At 41.2% G+C, this 18,916-nt stretch overlaps 2 protein-coding genes across 6 annotated transcripts; one reads left to right on the top strand and one right to left on the bottom strand.

Annotated features, from left to right (window-relative positions):
* The first annotated feature begins 61 nt into the window (after window positions 1-61).
* cthrc1b (collagen triple helix repeat containing 1b) lies at window positions 62-8,890 on the top strand. 5 transcript variants are annotated; one of them, XR_006370546.1, is made up of 6 exons: window positions 62-455; window positions 1,811-1,891; window positions 3,497-3,715; window positions 4,775-4,991; window positions 6,320-6,541; window positions 6,614-8,890. XR_006370546.1 is itself a non-coding variant. In XM_044115834.1 (5 exons), exons 1-5 carry the CDS (start codon window positions 345-347, stop codon window positions 6,460-6,462), a joined length of 771 nt encoding a protein of 256 aa, XP_043971769.1. In that variant the 5' UTR covers window positions 62-344; the 3' UTR covers window positions 6,463-8,890. The 5 variants fall into 5 exon arrangements, 2 of the variants coding, with proteins under 2 accessions (XP_043971769.1, XP_043971770.1); XR_006370545.1 differs by having other exon boundaries at window positions 6,320-6,613; window positions 6,687-8,890; XM_044115834.1 differs by having other exon boundaries at window positions 6,320-8,890.
* slc25a32b (solute carrier family 25 member 32b) lies at window positions 8,296-18,837 on the bottom strand. The gene is made up of 7 exons (XM_044115833.1): window positions 18,321-18,837; window positions 18,088-18,238; window positions 17,913-17,998; window positions 10,673-10,827; window positions 9,624-9,737; window positions 9,385-9,530; window positions 8,296-9,317 (listed from the first exon to the last, which is right to left on the bottom strand). Exons 1-7 carry the CDS (start codon window positions 18,520-18,522, stop codon window positions 9,194-9,196), a joined length of 978 nt encoding a protein of 325 aa, XP_043971768.1. The 5' UTR covers window positions 18,523-18,837; the 3' UTR covers window positions 8,296-9,193.
* Between the last annotated feature and the right edge of the window lie 79 nt (window positions 18,838-18,916).

The following is an 18,916-nucleotide window of genomic DNA, read 5'->3' as shown; positions in this document are numbered from 1 at the left end:
AAAAACATAAATAAGAATAAGAATCGAAAACCACGTTTTTTGAGGGGTTTTTTTTCTATCTTTTTTAGTTACACTTTACTGTTATGCTGTAGCGAGGGACTCTTAATCTGAGCTCGGCTTTTTTTTTTTTTTTTTTTTAACACTGACTCAAGATCTTGACAGAGTGGCCTCACTGTGCCCCCTCCACATCACCCGGGAATGTTTTCTTTAGCTCCGTCTCTGCGCGGTGACTGGCTCCTTCCCCTGTCGGCCTGCCCTCCTCCGGCCTCCTGCTTAGACGGACTGTCGCCTCGCATCGCTCCCTCACACAGCGGCACACTGACTCGGCTGTCACCACCGGCAGGATGTCTCCTCTGGCGAGCCGGCTGCTTGTTCTCCTCTGCCTGGCTTTGCCTCTTTACGGGGTGGAAAAGGTGAAAAATAGAGGATACCGAAAGGAACCCGACGTTGACAAGGTAAGAAAAACAAAACAAAACAAAAAAATCACGTTAAGGACTCAACTTTTCAAAGTAGATCCATCTCATTAAAATGATTGTCGAGTCGGTGACCTTCGTGTCAGCGCCTCTTGTATTATTAATGCGTCTCATGTAACTTTCATTGATTTGTTTTTGCATATTCATTAGTCTCATTCTAGCCTTTTCATTATTGTGCTGTTTAACGCTGTTTTAGATGTCTTTTTTTTATGTCGTGGAGCTGATTAACACGGGAGAATTCATTATTTTATTGGTTAATTCACTTGTTGGAGCACGAGGCACTTTAAAATGATCCTCCTCCATCTGCAGATCATTGCCGTTTGTGTGGTTCTATAGTCAGCCGGTTCTCCGTTACTCCAAGGTCGGCAGCTCTCCAATAGACCGAGTAGGCTCTTCAAAAAAAAAGAAGAAAAAACAGGAAGTTGGGGTCTGGCTCATACTGTCTGGCTTTGTTATTTGTGTTCCCATTTTTCCGGTTGAAAATAACTTTTTATAGGTATGAGCTGTTTTTTTTTTTTATGGTTAACAGGTGATTCATTTTAATGATATTTGTGTAGATTTACTGACTATGGCAATGCTGACGCATAAATGACACATTTATCCCTTGAATTTGGGGTTTCATAAACAAAACTTGTGTTTATTTTAGCTAGGTTTCCTAGAACCAGTGCCCTCCCCCCAGTAGGGTACATACCGAACCTTCAAGCAGTTACTGAAATTTATGCCTCCAAAAAAACTGTTAGAGATCTATATGCATACTTTTTTGATGGATAGATTTCAGTTTTTTTTGTGCAGGGGCGGATCCAGAAATTCTTCTAGGGGCTTGTGAAAAGGGGGCCAGTAAAAAAGGCAAGAAAAAGTGATGTGGTGGTGACCCCACCAAAATCAAAAGACATAGCCGAATTTCAGAATTCGTTAGCAAGTGAGACGCTTGCTAACCCTAACCCATCTATTGAGCTTATTAGTGAAGACAAAGCTTGCTAGCAAAACACATTCAAAATGAAGTAGTTTGACCTGACCTTAGCATTAGCGCTGTTGCTAAAAATTGAATACAAACTCAAATTTTGACCCCTGCTCTTACGCCACTTCCTTATTTTATTAAGGAATCCGACATCAGTTCCACCGTTGTTTGTCGGATACCGCAGACACTAAATTACCAATCGAAATGTTTATGGTACCGAAATCAAAAAATGTTACAGTTTAACCAATACTGAACCTCACCTTTACAAATTAACGTGCTTTATTCCGATGTTTGTTTCTACAACTCATATTCAAGATTCGCTCAACATTCTTTTTTCGTAGTGTAACAAAGTCTGTACTTTGTGACCGTCTGTATCTAGTGCACAGGAAACGATGCAGACAAACCCAACTGCACTAGACACTCCTCGGACGAGGGAAGACCTCCTTGTCGGAGCAGCATGGTAATCTTTAAATCCAACTTTTTTGCGCCTGAGACCCGTTGAATCGGAAATCTCTCAAACCAAACTCTGCATGTTCCTGAAAAGCTTTTGCCTGTGCTCTGGTGTGGACTAATGCATGAAATGCAGTCAATACCTCTTCGGTTTCCGAACTAATGCACATGGCATGCACCCAGGTACAGGAACAGAGTCTGTCTCATGTACAATATGGCCATAGTGTAACTAGGCAGGCGGGCTGCCACTATAGGAGCATACAGGCAGCTAATATAAAAGTCAGCTGTACTGCAGGGCGGACAGAGTTTCCATTCATTGATCTGCTTTTGAAAGCTCTCCAGAAATGCAACCTCTAATAAAGTCCGCAGACATTTCCACCCTGTGAATGCGGCGGTTTTCTCGAATCACTCCCAGACGCCGTCACCAATAACCCAGGATGCCTGGAAGTATCTCGTCCCATTTTTCCTGACAGGACTCCAGTGTTATTTTGGCAGTGCCGAACCAGAACCTTCTAATTTCATCGCTTCCCAGTCTTTCCTCTGGAGATGACGTAAAGTCTCATATCTCTTGGGAGCTAAACCCTTTCGCAGCTCAATGGCAGGAACAGACTTATAGGATTTCTGCTTTTTGTCCTATTTTTAGACGTTTTTTGTTTTTTCTTAGATTAGGAAATCTGAAAAACTTTTTTTTTTTAGTTGAGAATTTACCTCTGGGACCCAAGTCAGGACAAGATGTTGAAACCAAAGTAAAAGCTCTTTGTTCTCCACCCCTACTTTTTGATTTGCCCCTCCCCCGTCCCCCCAAACTTAATGTCTTTTGGCTCCATTGCTGTTCCACAGCTGCATGCTGAGTAAAAAAGGGCAGCAAACCCAGCTGCTCCAGTCAACTATGATTGCCTAAGGTCAAGGATGCACTTCCTACGTGTCAATTTATCCTGCCTGAGAGAGCGCACCTACAAATAACCTAAATTAAAACCCGTCTGCTGCTCCCCCCGCCCCCCAAAAAAAATAAAACAAAAAAATACCCCCCAAAAAAAACAAATTTTCAAAACCTTTGCGCTACAATCACTTGGTGTTTCTATTCAAGGAACGTGTCCCGTCTCGCTTCGTTTGGCTCCTCCATTGTGTCGGCGTTTGTGTGCGGTAGCTTTTTTGGCAAGCTCTCCGCTGACTTCGAGGGAGTCTGAGTCAGCTTGAGTGTGTTGCAGCATCGGCCTAAAGATAGCAGACAAAAACCGAGCAGGACAATGAATCACACACCTACTAATTTAGACGACCTCCGTGCCCGCAGTTCCTCATTTACGCACAATATATCTTTCATTAGCTTGGTGGCTTGATGTCTGTCGGTTCTAGAACCTTCTCCTTGGTTTGGAAACACATCTGGGTTGTTTTTTTTCACCGCACCCCCGACTGGCATTGGATTTTGTTTACGTGACTTGTAAATGAGATATAATCTTGCCTCATTTATGTGCATGTTTCCTAAACATGGATTTAACTCGCGCGAAGGAAAACGGAAGACCGAATCAGGAACTTCATTTACCCGAGATTCGGCTGTCCTTCTCGGCATTCATGGCTACTCTCTCCCTTCCTGTTTTTTTTTGTTTTAAATCTCCAGTATGGCAGCTGCATGCAAGGCCCAGCAGGAACCCCTGGAAGAGACGGTAACCCCGGAGCCAACGGCATTCCCGGCACGCCAGGTATCCCGGGCCGTGACGGGCTCAAAGGTGAAAAAGGGGAATGCGTGAGCGAGATCTTTGAGGAACCCTGGAGGCCCAACTACAAGCAGTGCGCCTGGAACGCACTGAATTATGGGATCGACCTGGGTAAAGTGGCGGTGAGTATTACCGCCTGAGCAGCATCTGTGTTATGAATTCGCACGGTTGCTAACAGAAAAGGGCTCACAGTTTCACCTCAAATAACCGCGAGTTTTAATGTAATTTACTGGTGTTTTGTGAGACACATAAACTGCAGCTCCAGGCTTTTTTTTCCTTTTTTTGTTTTGTTGGGGGAGGGGGGATTTGTCTTCACCGCCTTCAATCTGGAAACTCCCGTTCTGTCTCGTAAAAAAATTTAAAAATCCAACTCAAGCTCCGTCAGGTTGGATTGAGATCGTGTGTTGATGTCATTTTCCGAATCTGTACGCAGAAAATGTAATTTTTTAGTTGTTGTTTCATCTGAAATGGTAGGGCTGCACTACTTATTATTTTAGGAAGTATTATTGCATCAATTAATCGTGTAAAACATTTTGCACATTCTGAATAATTCTCAAGTATTTTTTTTTCATATGAAATGAAAAATGTCAATATGTTTTGTACAGTGTTGGCGCGGTATCGTCTCCGAGTGCGTTTTTCATTTAGCAAATGGCCTGTTTTTGAGTTTGTGCGCTCCAGTTAACGATTAATCGATTACTAAATTAGTTGAAGATTACTTCCAAAATCGATCAATCTGACTAATCGTTAGATTAGGTTAGAGTACATTCTCCCACATATTTTGCTAAAGCCACTACCTGACCTGTGGCACACGTTAAAAAGATCTACTTATGTCTTCTTTCAAAACACAGCCGTCTTCTTGTAAAGTGTTAAGATAAGTCGGATTTTTCAGGGTTACCCTGGACATCGTGTTGCAATGGACTGAGTACAAATGTTCACCAAACTTTTTTATTTGTACAAAAAAATAAAATAAAAAAATTCTGAAAACCATTTTTTCTTTCCCATTACTTTCACTTTTACACAATTTTGCTCCACCTTCTGTTGGTCCGTCACATAATGTGATGGTTGTGGATGGTTGGAGTGAGAAAACCTGATATAATTTAAGGGATATATATATATTTTCTGCACAGGTTCTGTAAAACATCACAAGTTCACTCAGAATCTTGTTTGTTGCCATGTCTAAGGACTGCACTTTCACCAAGCTGCGCTCCGACAGCGCTCTCAGAGTCCTCTTCAGCGGTTCCCTGAGACTCAAGTGCAAGAACGCCTGCTGCCAGCGGTGGTACTTCACCTTCAACGGGGCCGAGTGCACGGGACCCCTCCCGGTGGAGTCAATCATCTACTTGGACCAGGGAAGTCCGGAGCTCAACTCCACTATCAACATCCACAGAACATCCTCAGGTAAGGGAGAACCCGTAGTGGAAAAAAAACCCCAAACAAAAAACAAACAAACAAAAAAAAAAAACAAAGGACTAAAATACTGAATCGTGGACTGTGCCTCACTGGTAACACTTTATTTGAGGGGGTTTGCATAAGACTGACATGACACTGTCGTAAACACGATAAAATACCTGCAGCACGAGTCTTTGTGAATGTCTTCATGAAGCGTCTTTGGGCAAATAATTCCACTTTTAATGCAAAGTTGAATTAAAAGTCCACTAAGCGTGTCAGTTTTGCATTACGTCGCAAATAAATACACTTCTAATGCAAAAGTTTATTAAAACTTGCATTAAAAGTGTCATTATTTACCGAGTGACACTTCATGACAACAGGACTAAATGTTCATGAAGTCTCCTTCATGCTTATGGCGGTGCCACGTCAGTATTATGCACACTCACTTCCAATAAAGTGTTTCCACCTTATTTTGTACTTATTTTGCCTAAAATAATTTGTTTTATTTTATTTTCCCCCGCTAGGGGGTCTTTTGTGGGCTCTAGTGTCCCTTATTTGAAAGTAGGCTGACAGGAAAGCAGGAGGGAGAGGGGGGAAGACATGCGGCAAACGTCGGCCAGGTCCGGGAATCGAACTCGCGACCGCCGCGTCGAAGACTGAAGGCCTCCAAATGTGGGTCGCGCTATCCCCTACGCCTCCACGCCACGCCAATAATTTGTTTTATTTAATCCTTATTTTGCTCTCGCAGTTAAAACCAGAGTATTGAAAGGTGACTGACTGTCGTCTCAAGAGGAAACTAACTCAAGTTTGGTTTTATGTTTAATCCGGACGAAGCGAGAGCAATGCAAAACGTTTCTGAAACAAATCCGGGCGGATCGCACCAGCGCGTCGCAGAAGCCTCAACGTGCCGGGATTGTCTTTACCTGCTGTTCAGACAAAGACTACACATTTTATCAACCATGACAATTCCTCTTCCCGTTTTGTTTTTTTTTGGCAAACAGACCAACACTGTGTCAGTGTTTTTGCTCGGCCCAAACCGACGCCAGTGTTGCGCGGCAACAGAAAATAACTGAAGCATCGCTTTTAGCTTTTGATCTGGCCCAGGCTTTGCCAAGAAGTACGCCCCAGGTAATCCTCCGTGTGCTCAGCTGCTGCCCAGCAGGCGTCTTCTTAACTTCACAAGGGCCGCCGCGTGTCACAAAGCAAATTCAGGATTTAAGATGTGAAACGATTGAAGTTGTGTGATTTTTTTTGCTAAGAAAAAAAAATGTAATAAATAAATACATAAATAAATAAATTCCTTTCCTCTGATCTCTGCTCTTGTTTTCCTTTCGCAGTCGAGGGGCTGTGCGAGGGCGTCAAGGCGGGGTTGGTGGACGTGGCGGTGTGGGTGGGGACCTGCGCCGATTATCCCCGGGGAGACGCTTCCACCGGGTGGAATTCTGTGTCCAGGATTATCATAGAGGAACTGCCTAAATGAAAAGACAGAGGGATCTGAAAGGGAGGCCCCGGTCTTTGTAGTGAAGGAGCAAGTCGCCTGACACGCCAGAAATAATCAGGTGCGGCCGGTTGAGGCGTGACAGAGCCACTGATGGTACCTTGAATGTTTTTTTGTTTTTGTTTAATTACAGGTACTGAAAGTTCTGTTGCTCCGCCTCCTAGAAGTAAATTCTGTACTGTTTTTTTGTTTTTGTTTAATTACAGGTACTGAAAGTTCTGTTGCTCCGCCTCCTAGAAGTAAATTCTGTACTGTTTTTTTGTTTTTGTTCTGTTGGTGGCCTGGTAATTGATTACAGTAACCATTCAAATGTACTGTATGATGTGTGTGTGTGTGTGAATCGTTTCTGTCAATAAAATCACCTTTTTCTAAAGACTCGTCTTCATCGCTATTTATGTTTTACAGAAAATGTCCCATTGTCTGACTTTGTGTCCTTTCGTTTCTGAATTCGTCCTTCCATTTCTCCATTACTTCATCCATCGTTGCGTCTTTCGTTTCATGCATTAATCAACATCACTCATCTGTCAGTTCATCTATTATTAACACACCCATCTGTTTGTCCATTGTTTTATTAGCATCATTTTTTTTTTTGACATGGGCCAAAACTTCCCAGCTGAAAACTGAGGGTCGACAAAACGTTGATTTATTCTTGAATGTTACAATTTTGCTAAATGTTTTACTAAAATATTTTAGTCAAATAAAGAAGTGGAGTTTCTGTAGGGGAGGACGCCCGTAAGTCATCGTAGATCTGAGACCTAAAAACTAGAAATGATGCCCTAAATGTTGATTGTTTTCTATTACTGCTGGACTTTATTGTGTGCATTCTCAGCGAAAAGAACAGGACACGGGGTCACTCATTGAAAACTTTACCAAAATTGGGGTCACGATCCTGGGTGGTTTGAGTCATTTTTGGGTTTGTTTGTTTATTTTAGTTTCTTGTCTTTGGTTAGATCAACCATGTTTCTGCTTTTCTTTGCTTCAGTCCTTTCTTAGTTATCTTGGTTTAATTATGTTCCTTATATCTAGCTATTTGCTAGTCTTAGAATCATTTCTTTTCTTGTTACCAGTTTGTGTATCCTGTGCCATATCCTCTCTCTTCCCCTCACACCTGGAATCCATTTCTAATCAGCCATCTGCTCCTTGTCCAATAATCAACCTCCTCCGGTCAATATACATCTCATTGTCAGTCACTCCTTATTGGTTCTTCCCATTATTCTTTTTCTTGTGTTTCCCTGCTGGTCAGTGATCCCTGGATTTGTTTCTTTTTTTTGTGTTTTTTTTGTTCTCCCCAGGCTCCCTGTATGCCCAGGTTTTCTTTTTCTTCTTCTTCATTAAATCTTCAAATCTACTTACTGCCTCGGTGTTTCTACATTCAAGTCATGACACTAAAAAAAAAAACGCTGCTGCATGAAGGTTTGAATTCAACAAGGAAAAAACATGGTTGCTTAAAAAAAAAAAATAAAAATGTGACTATTTTGTACCTTCCACTTTTAGAGGATTTTAATTTGTGTGTGTGTTTTTTTTTTAAAGGCAGTGAAATTTTTTATGTGACATTTATACACGTTGCATATTATAAACCCAGAACCTCAGGGTGGAAAACCAAGCTAGTGGCATTCTTGAATAGCAGTCTAAGGCTGCACCAAAAAAAAAAAAAAAAATCACCTGTTTTTACAGGTTTCTAATGTAATGTCTGATAAATACACTGTAATATTAAATATTTAACTGTGTTCATAGAGGTTGGGAAGTCAGGAAACTGGCAGCCTGGAAAAGTGTGGAATTAGGCGTTGCAACCAAAGACCACACCCTGCAATAAAATAGGTCAAAAATAAAACATTTATTGTGTTCACGCACTAATAAAGCACTTCACATTTTATAACAAAATGTCATAAAACAATACACTTAAGTTTGTGTAATGACGGGGGAAAAAAAGACTTTATGGAAGGAGCATCATCAACGCTGCGGTTCACACATGGGTAATTAATAATAAAGATAAAACTGGAGACCTGAGATCTTGATGCTGACGATCAAGCTTTAAATAGACTGCTTTTCGTCTTTCTGTTGCCAGAAAACGTAAACAACTCTTCCTCTGTGGTAGAATGCTGAATTCACCACACATCGTTACAACATGCCCCTCGTTTGAAAAAAATAGTTACCATATCACATTTATATTGTTTCCAAAGGGACAAACTGAAACAACTCATCCCCACAAACTGTGCGTTTAAATCAGACGCGAATTCCCATCATGTTTTTACAGAAGAGGATTAAGGCCTCTGAACAAAAACGGGACTGTTTTTTTTTTCCCCCTCAGAATTCAGGATTAAATCTCAGGATTTTTACTTTTCTCTGAAAAATCTGACTTTTCTGTAGAATTCTGGTTTTAATCTTCTAAATTCAAAAGTCAGAATTTTGGGGAAAAATTTTTTTTTAATTCTGGGTGAAAAAAAATATAATCCAAAATTCTAAGACAAAAAGCCAAAGTTCCAAGATTAAAGTCAGAATTCTTTTACTTCAGTGGCCCCAATCCGCCTCCATATGTTTGACCGAAAATGAGTGAGTTGTTTTGCTGCTTCGACTTCTCTTTTCTCACTTCTACGCATCGCCACGTACTTAAGGAAAGCCTCTGGGGGAAACACGCTCCCCTCTTCGTCTCCTACGTTTCAGTCGGAGCTCGACGCCCCGTGCAGCCGTCCATGCTGCGTCCTCTCTGTCTCTCTCACTTTGTCCCCAGAAGGAAGCGGGACACGTTCTCATACACCACAAAGGTGATGCAGCAGGCCGGGGTGACGCGGATCAAATTTGGGACGATGCCTTTGTAGAAGCCCGAAGCGCCTTCGTTTCTGCGGAGGGAATAATGAGCGTGAAAAGGAAGCCGGGTCCAATCGACCGGTCCTGGCAGATCCGTACCTCCACGTCCGTCCGATGACATCCACGACCCCGCCGTATCTGTTGTGCTGGTCTTGGAGCCGAGCTCTCACCACCTGATACGGGTACGTCGTGGCGACGGCGAATATTTTGGACAGTGCTGCCATTGTGATGTACTCCAGAGCATTCTGCTCATAAGAGAACGATGGAGAGGAGAGTGAGCAGGAAGAATGAAGTGGTGACTTTATCCAGCGTAACCCCAAGTTTGAAACTAAACTCACCAACTTTGCATCTGAAGGCACCTTCTTGTATTTGTTGTAGTCTCTCTTGAGCTCTTCGTAGGCCATGAACTGCAGGGCTCCATGAGACGTACCGAAAAGACCCGGAACGTAACCCTGCAGAACACAACCGGACTTTACTTCTGCTGGAAGTACGAGCCTGATGAAGAGTAATGATGCCCCCTAGTGGTGGATGACTGTTTCCTGCTGAAGTGACGGCAGGGAAGTATGGAAGCTCATTCAGGTCATGAAAGAAAAGACTAAGAACTCAACAGGAAGTTATAATTTTGGTTTTTAAAGGCAGACTTCTTATAAGATATAAAGTCATAATTCTTTTTTTTTTTTTTTAGATAAAAACAAAGTCATTATTTTATTATTTTTTTTCCCTCCAGGGGGTCTTTTGTGGGCTCTACTGTCCCTTATATGACAGTAGGCTGACAGGAAAGGGGGAACGAGAGGGGAGAAGACATGAGGCAAATGTCAGTTGGGTCCGGGAATCAAACCCGCGACGGCCTCCAAATGTGGGTTGCGCTATCCCCTACGCCACCACAGCACGCCCACAGAGTCATAATTTTGACTTTCTAATTTAAAGTCATGATTATGAGACTGAACGAAATCGATTGTATGACTTTGTATCTCAATTATGACTAAAGTAAAAATTAGGATTTGGAAAGTTGAAATTGTGGACTGCATCTCATAATTATTACTTTTAAAGACAAAATTATGACTTGTATCCTCAAAATTATGAATAAAATCAAAACTGTGACTTTAAAAGTTGAAATTATGACTCATTATTTTGACTGGATCTGATAATTATGACCAAAACCTAAAATTATGGCTTTTATTCTAAAAATAACAACTCACCCGCAAATGATGACGTTAAAGCTCATAATTACGCCTTTAAACCTCATGATTATGACTATAAAACGTGCAATCATGACTTTCCTGTTGAGCTTTTACTTTTTTCTTTCATGGCACAAAAATCTAGCATCTATAATCATCAGACACACTTAATATGTCACGCATGGAAGTCCACAAAAAAAATGCCTCACTTTGTAAAGTCCTGGCAGGCCCTCGTGGCGGTAGATCTTGACCAGGGCGTCCACCATCCCCTTGTACTGCTTGCTGGTGGGGTCGGTGCTGTACTGCAGAACCAGTCGGGTCTTGGTGACCCAGATCGGGTTTGTTATGGTGAGAGTGAGGATGCCTGAGAAGAAGGAGAAGAAGAAGCAGGAAACAAGACTAAAGGTCTGCTAGAGCTTCTCAAGTTCACACACACACACACACACACACACACACACACACACACACACCACTCTAAAAACACACTTTTAATGTTCTCCCAGGTCTGGCTGCAACTCAAGGTTAGTTTTGTCAAAAACAAAAAAAAGTATTTCAGTACCACAATTAGATTTTAATAGGTTTCTACTCGTTTGTCATATAAACATTTTTCTCCAGATTCAGCTTTCTCAGCACTTCATAATGAGTAAAAATAAATAAATCAAATATTCACCATAAACTTACGGCCGATATCTCAGACTTTGACATGAAACCTTTCTCAAACAAGAGTAGAAGAAAAATATATATTTCAAGAAGGATGTAGTTAATTTGTGCAAAAAAAATAAGCAACTTATTTGATACATATCTATCTATATATGTATATCTATATATAGATATCTATATATAGATATACATTTGTATATCTATATAGATCTAGATCTATATAGATATACATTTGTATATCTATATAGATCTAGATCTATAGATCTAGATATTTTATATTTATATATATTTCTAAATATCTATATCTATATTTATAAAGATGTCTATTTATTGATTTATAAATATATATATATATATATATATATATATATATATATATATATATATATATATATATATATATATATATATATATATATATATATATATATATATATATATATATATATATATATTTATATCTTGCCCAGAAACATAACTAGTTTTTAATTTCTTTCAAATTTGTATAAGTTTAAACTTCTAAAAGTCTCTTTTTGTTCCATGTTTTTACATTTTCTTTTTCCAAATCTCCCATTAATTATTAAATGTGGTTTTCTTGTTTTCTGTTTAGAATTAGAAATAAAACTCTTCCAATGGATGAACATGAGTACTGATGTTGTTCGTGGGGAAGCTTGGAGCACCGGAGTGAACCCACAGCTACACAGGGAGACGTTTCCCACCGTGCAGTCCTGGCTTTTTAATATTGAAATGTCCAATTAACAACAACTGTAGCTCTTTTCCCAAATCCCACCAATCACCCAACCCACACCTGGCCCCTCCCTCTTTTAAACCTGATCATCTGGAGACATAAAGTGTCTACGCTGTTTGGCCTTTTCTTCTGTCTTTAAACTGCCGCAGACAGGATGGAGTCACAGCCTTTTTGAATCGCCTCCACAGAGAAATCTTTGTCTTTGGGCTCTCTTCTTCTTCAGAGACTTTGTTCTGTTCATCGGACTCTTCAGATGGTTGAGTCTCTGATTGCTGAGGTCTCTGGATTAGATCATCATTTACAGTAACCTCTGTCTGTGGAGGCGATGTTCTTAGTTTTTCTATAAGAACTACAGGATCCTGATGTGTTCCATCTTCTGACACTATGACTGGTTTTATCTCTGTTTCCTCTAAAGCTGTCTGTGGGATCTCTGGTGCTGATTGTAAATCAGGTTTTGGTGTCTCCGTGTTTTGGACCAAGTTTTGATGAGTCACTACTGGGTTTGAATTGTTTTCCAGTTCAGATTTCCTTGCTGTCTTTCTCCTTTTCTTAGATTTTGATTTGATCTTTGGTCTTTTCTCAACCTCATGATCCCCAATTGGTTGTTTTTCAGGGACCATTTTATCTTCAGTCACCTGCTGCAGTTTATCAATCACTTTGTTATTTTTATGAATCTCGATAATGATGGTGGCTCTCTGATCCTTGATGATTCCCGGCATTGAAACTTCTTCTTCTTCCTTGTTTTTTACAGAAACTTTCTCATTGTTGACTGTTTCTAATTCAGAGGCAGCTTTCTTTGATGACTCTCTCCTCTTCTTACCTGCTGATCTCTTTAATCCCTTGGTCTGCCCATCCTGATGCCCATCCTGTTGTGTCTCAGACGACTGTTCTTGGATCTGTAAAGGGAGCTCAGTTTGTGTCGAGATCGTTTCATAAACTGGTTTCAACTGGCATCCGGATTCCAACAGATCTACCTCAGTTTGAGTTGAAACCGTTCCACAAACTGGTTTCCAGTGACTTCTGGTATCCAGCTCATCCGTCTCTGTCTGTGTTGAAACAGTTAGAAGGACTGGTTTCAACTGGGAACTGGTTTCTGGTTCCTTCGTCTCTGTTTGTGTTGAAACAGTTTGAAGAACTGGTTTCAACTGGGAACTGGTTTCTGGTTCTTCCGTCTCTGTTTGAGTTGAAACCGTTTGAAGGACTGGTTTCAACTGGGAACTGGTTTCTGGTTCCTTCGTCTCCGTTTGAGTTGAAACAGTTTGAAGAACTGGTTTCAACTGGGAGATGGTTTCTGGTTCCTCTGTCTCTGTTTGAGTTGAAACCGTTTGAAGGACTGGTTTCAACTGGGAACTGGTTTCTGGTTCCTCGGTCTCTGTTTGTGTTGAAACAGTTTTCAGGACTGGTTTCAACTGGGAACTGGTTTCTGGTTCCTCCGTCTCTGTCTGTGTTGAAACCGTTTTCAGGACTGGTTTCAACTGGGAACTGGTTTCTGGTTCCTCTGTCTCTGTCTGAGTTGAAGCTGATTGAAAACTGACTGGTTTCTGCTTTAGGTTTTCCTCTGAATCAGTCTGAGTTTGAACAGAAACTGTTGTTTTCCTGCGTTGTTGTCTCTCTGAGAGGACTTTGCTCAGCAGATCTTTCTGCTGTTTTAGTTTTGCACTCAGTTTTTTATTCGTATCAAACATTTCGTCGAGCTGATTCATTAAATATTTCCTAAATTTGATGTGTTCCAGTTCAGTTTCCTTAAATTTAGCAGCACATGTACACTTTGGTTGACTTGTTGCCAAGGAAGTTTCCTCATTAATTTTTTGTGCCGCCATTGAAACATTTTCCGTTTCAATATTCCCAGCAATAAAAGTTATATCAACATGAGGTTCTGATTTGGGCAGCGTTTTCCAAACCGTCTTATTTCCCCTGCTGGGTGAAGCTGCCTGAAGACTTTGGTTTTCCAGCAGAGGTCCATCATTAATGTCAGTGTTTCCAGTGAAAAATGACAGATCTATGGTGGCATCAGGCTCGGGAAAAAATTTCCACAACAGTGGCGTCTTATTGATGGGTTTAGGCTGTGATTGTTTCTCCCCTTTCTGATCCAGTTTGCTGTCTGGTTTGGAGATGTCGTTGTTTTCAGTCACCAGTTGTGTTACAGAAATCACAGGTTCTTCTGTATAAATATCTATATTTAAAGAATTGTCCTGATCTCCTTCTTCAGGCAGAGAAGTCTCCACCTTTTCAACATCTTCAGTGTCAGACTTAAGGGGCTGTTCCTTCTCTGTTGTTTCCTGAGGTACAGAGATCAATTCTTGTTCTGTATCCAGTGAAGTTTCTTCCATTCCAGTAATCTCAGAGGAAATCCGTTGGTCAACAGGGGCGTGTGTCTCCAACCACACACTGAACGGGATCTTCTTCTTTTTATTACGCCTGGTCCTTGGTGGCTGTTCCCTCTCTGCTGTTTCTATTTTCTCCTGACCTCCAACGGTGGACTCTTCTCCGCTGACCAGGGATTTGTTCTGCTTCTCAATGTTTCCAGCAGAAATCTCTTGGTCAGCTGGGGCGTGTTCCTCTGAGCAGGTTTTAGTCGGTACCAGGTTCTCCACAATGGGCTCACTGTCAGGTGTCGGTCTATCCCCTTTCTGATCGACTACCTCCAGAGGTTGGGCGATCGATCCATTTTCCATCACAGATGAAACCTCCTGCTGTTCAATATTCTCAGCAGAAGTTTTCATCTCTTGCTGCTCCAACCAGACAGCAAAAGGCACCTTCTTCCTCTTGCGCTTGGGTCGGTTGGGTATCTGCAATTCCCTTTCAATGATCTCGAGTTCAGTCTCTTCGATGCTACGTTGGTTGATCTCCATCGTAAGCTTTGCTTCTTTCAAGTTCTAAGCAAAAATCAAATCTCTAGAATTTCAGTTTAGATTTCACTGTAAGTTTGATATAAATCACCAAAGGAAATTTGCACCAAACAAAGTTGTAAATCTGTAAACTGCTAAAGATATTCTGTATGTATCAACAAGGCTTCTAAAGGCTGTGATGAAAGTTGATGATGTGAGGAGCTTATATAATAGCTGGTGATGTCAGAATTCTGCCTTTGGAGTCACGTTGTGATGTCACATTGTGATGTCACAGTGTCGTTTGATATTCAGAGCGGGCTTGTCTGATGGATTTTTTTTATTTACAGGACGGATGCGCGCGCAACCTGACTGCAGAAAGAGTCAGTGGGCTTTTAAACTGTCACTGGTTGCCATAGTTACCAGTGACGTGCGGTCAGGGGACGCAAGTGAGCCAGTACTGTGGAGTAATTCTTTTTTATTTAGCTTAACCAATTATGATTAATTTTTTCTTCAAAATTGCAGAAGTTTCGCATTTTCCCATTCAAATGCTCGGAAGTGAAGTGAGGCAGCAGCAGCTGAGCCTCACCTGATTGATCAACCTCTCGCTAACTGCCATTCTATGAGAGCAAGCTCCTCCTGTCTGTACGTCACCAATAAAATGGTTAAAAAACATTTAATATCTGAACTGATTTTCCATAATTTAGCTCATGTATATAATGTACAGTGTTTTCTGTCGCCAGCTGTGTGTGTAACGTGTTTCGTGGCTGAGAAGCGATCAGAAAGGGCAGAAAACAGATTCGAGGTGAGGCAGGCAGTTCTCTTGCCTCACGGCAGGGGGCGCTCATGATCCCAGATATTGTGACTCCACAACTGCAGAGTAAGAGACAGTAACAGCGAGCTAGCCATGGAGCTAGCCATACAGTAAAGTGCAGCGATATATTTATAGTTTTCTCCTCTTACCACAGCAATAGCTTATTAATAATCGCAAAATAAACATCAAGCCTAAAACCATACCACTGTAACATACCACTTGAGCCAACTGGTTCGAGAAAGGGTTCATTTCTTGAGGCTTCATGTGTACACGAAACCACCTACTGGCCAGGTGTATAATCACAACCAGCTGTATCTTAACACGTGTGATGAATTGAATTTTTGTCTATTATGGCTCTTGGGAATGACTTCACAAAAGGTGAAGAAAAAAAAGAGACAAAGAGAGAGAAAAAGATATATAGAGATAGAGATAGAGAGAAATATATATACAAAAAAATCCTATCCTGTCCCACAGCTATCTTAAAAATCCTAATATAAAATTTAAGAACTTTAAAACTAACTAACCAATCCTATTTATAATAGTGAGATTATTAGTAAAAAGCTCAAATTAAATAAATAACCCAATTATAAGTCCTGAAATAATAAAGTGTAAAAACATTAAATATTAATCCCAGAAAAATAAATAAAGGGGGAAGGGGGGAAAAATTAATTTAGATCAATACCTTGCTTATTCCAGAGCAAATCTGCTTATGATGTGTGTGATGATGGTATTGGAGTTCAAGGTAACTCAAGTTAAATCAAGTGGTGAAAACTCACGTATCCTTAATATTAGAATTAAAATTAAAATTAAAAATAGGATAGCTGTGGGACAGGATAGGATTTTCTCTTTTTTCCTTTCTCTGTGTCTCCCTCTCTCTCTCTGTATATATATATATATTTTTTTCTCTCTATCTCTCTCTCTCTCTTTGTCTCTGTTTTCTCTCTCTTTTTTTTTTCTGTCTGTATGTATCTATCTCTTTCTCTCTGTAAATATCTATTTTTATTTTTCTGTTTCTCTCTATCTCTAGATCTATATATCTTTCTCTCTCTTTGCCTGTGTCTTTTTTCTCTCCCTCTTTCTGTATCTGTGTCTCTCTGTCTCTGTCTCTCTCTATCTCTCTCTCAGAGGACGAGGAGTTGTGGACGACGTGCGGCGGCCCGTGCTTTCCTATGACTTCCTAGTGAAACTGCCCTATTGGGTGGGGGAAGTTGTAGTGTTTATTTATATATATATATATATATATATATATATATATATATATATATATATATATATATATATATTCTCCCTACCTGTCTCAAACTAAATAACCACAATCCAAACTATCAAAACTCTATCCACTCTCTCAACTGACCGCAACTCGCCTACAACAACCCACATTTTGAATGAAGCCTGTGGGGTTTCTAAACCCCGCGCCAAAATCTGAGCCACTTCCCGAAGCAGTCACGTGGTACAGCCGGGCAGCGAGGCTTCGGACGTCATCGTTTCGGCTCCTCCCTAAATGAAGCAAGCCTACGGCGCGCGCCCCTCCATTACTAGACACACGCCTCGAAGCCTCGGCACATCACGTAACATCACTAGTAACCCCCATATATGCGCGTAATATTATTGTTAGTAGTATTTTATTTGTATTGGATTTTGTTTTGTAATTTAATACACCAGCAAATCAAATTTTAATTTAGGGTTTTCTTTTCCTACCAGAAACCGAAAGTAGGTGGCTTGTGAGTTTACACTCAGTTTTAGACAGTAGAGTAAAATAGGAGTAGAAGAAGGAACAGTAGCTGGCTGCAGTACTTTGTGCTGAGAGAAAAGAAAGCTGTATAGTTTGTAGTTTTATGGGTTGCGTGAATTAAAGACTGATTGTAAGAATGTGAAAAGTACATCCACTCTTTAAGATACGGCTTTGGTGATGCTTGTTTCAAAAAAATATTAATCTCAAAATTAGATGCTAACGTCCCTTTGCCACATATTGGGTGGATCAGTACCTTATTCTCAAGGCTATTTTCTATTCTGTTTATAGTAATCAACTTGAATCATCTGGCAAAAAAAAAAAAAAAAAAAAAAAAAAAATCAAATAAAGTAATAAAGTGTCTGGAATAAATACAGCAATCTGTTGCAATTTTTCGTTTTGTTCGATTGTTTTGCAGATGCAAGTGAATTTGCACTCAAGTTTCTTGGCATTAGATGCTACTTGAGGGATTCAGAGCTCATAATGATGTCATTATCCTACCTGGGTCAGCTTCAATTTTATTACCTGGGCTAAATTTATCCAGAAAAAACCCCCCAAACAAACCAGTGTGACCTCCTTAGTAAATATAATAAACAAAACGGGTGTGCATATGGCCCGTGTCAGCTGCATCCAGTTCTGAGCAGAGTAATCCAGCTGAGGGGTCGGGTCTAACCTGCTTCAGCCGCTGAAACCAGGTGCTCTGCTGGGCTCAGTTCAGCCTGACGGCCTTCCTTGGTGTAGCCTTTGATTGCATTGTAGCTGGAAAGTTAGAGGGAAAACTTACATCAACAGATTTCTGAATGTTACTGTTGCTGGTGAAATGGTCCTGATGCAGGTTTTATACATACAATAAGAAGTAGAGACCCCAGGACAAGCCCGCGCCCCAGATGTTGGGGGTCACCCCTTGGTACAGACCCTTCACTCCCTCCTGATGCCACACACTCTTCATACAGTGAAGAATACCGCTGTACTTGGGCCTCAACTCCAGTCCGTCACTCACTGCATTGGAAGAGACGTTCATATCTTAGTGAAGGTGTTCAAAAAAAAAAAACATCCAGAAAAGCCCATCCTCACGCTGTACCTGCAAACCTGATCTTCACCAGGTCCAGCGGGTGAAGCACCAGAGTGGACACCACACCACCGATCAGTCCCGCCACCAGGTTTTCTACTTTCACATGGCTGAAAACCTGCTGGACGTGTCCTGCGACGGAGACAGCGGAGACGTGTCTACTGGGCAGCCCTGCTGTCTCTGTAGCGTTACGGTGATTCGGTGCGGAGCTCATCCTTAGCAGGTAACCGAACTCAGCTAGCCTCCTCCGCCGCAGCTGGCTGACCACTTAACAACGCCCAAACTAACTCTGTAAAAGTGAGACGGCTGGTTGGCTCCGCGACGACATTTAGTTATGGCACAGATACGAGGAAACCGCCTGAAATTCACGGCACGCCGGCAGCCGAACCACGTTTCAGACATGAGGCGAAACTCATTGCCACCGACAAGTGTCAAGTCTCGCACTCCTCCGGCCCGACCTTGTTGCGAGGAACCGATTAGATAAATGTCAAGTTGTATTCCTCAGAGTTGTACTTCCGGAATGTACTTTCAAAATAATTCGAATCCGGGCCCCACTCCTTATTGAGGCCGCCACGGGTTCGAGTCCCAGCCCGTTGTCTGTCTGTCTG

The sequence above is a fragment of the Gambusia affinis genome, linkage group LG05, assembly GCF_019740435.1.
Source record: "Gambusia affinis linkage group LG05, SWU_Gaff_1.0, whole genome shotgun sequence".
Classification (NCBI taxonomy): Eukaryota; Metazoa; Chordata; class Actinopteri; order Cyprinodontiformes; family Poeciliidae; genus Gambusia; species Gambusia affinis.
This window is presented reverse-complemented; position numbering and strand designations above follow the sequence as displayed.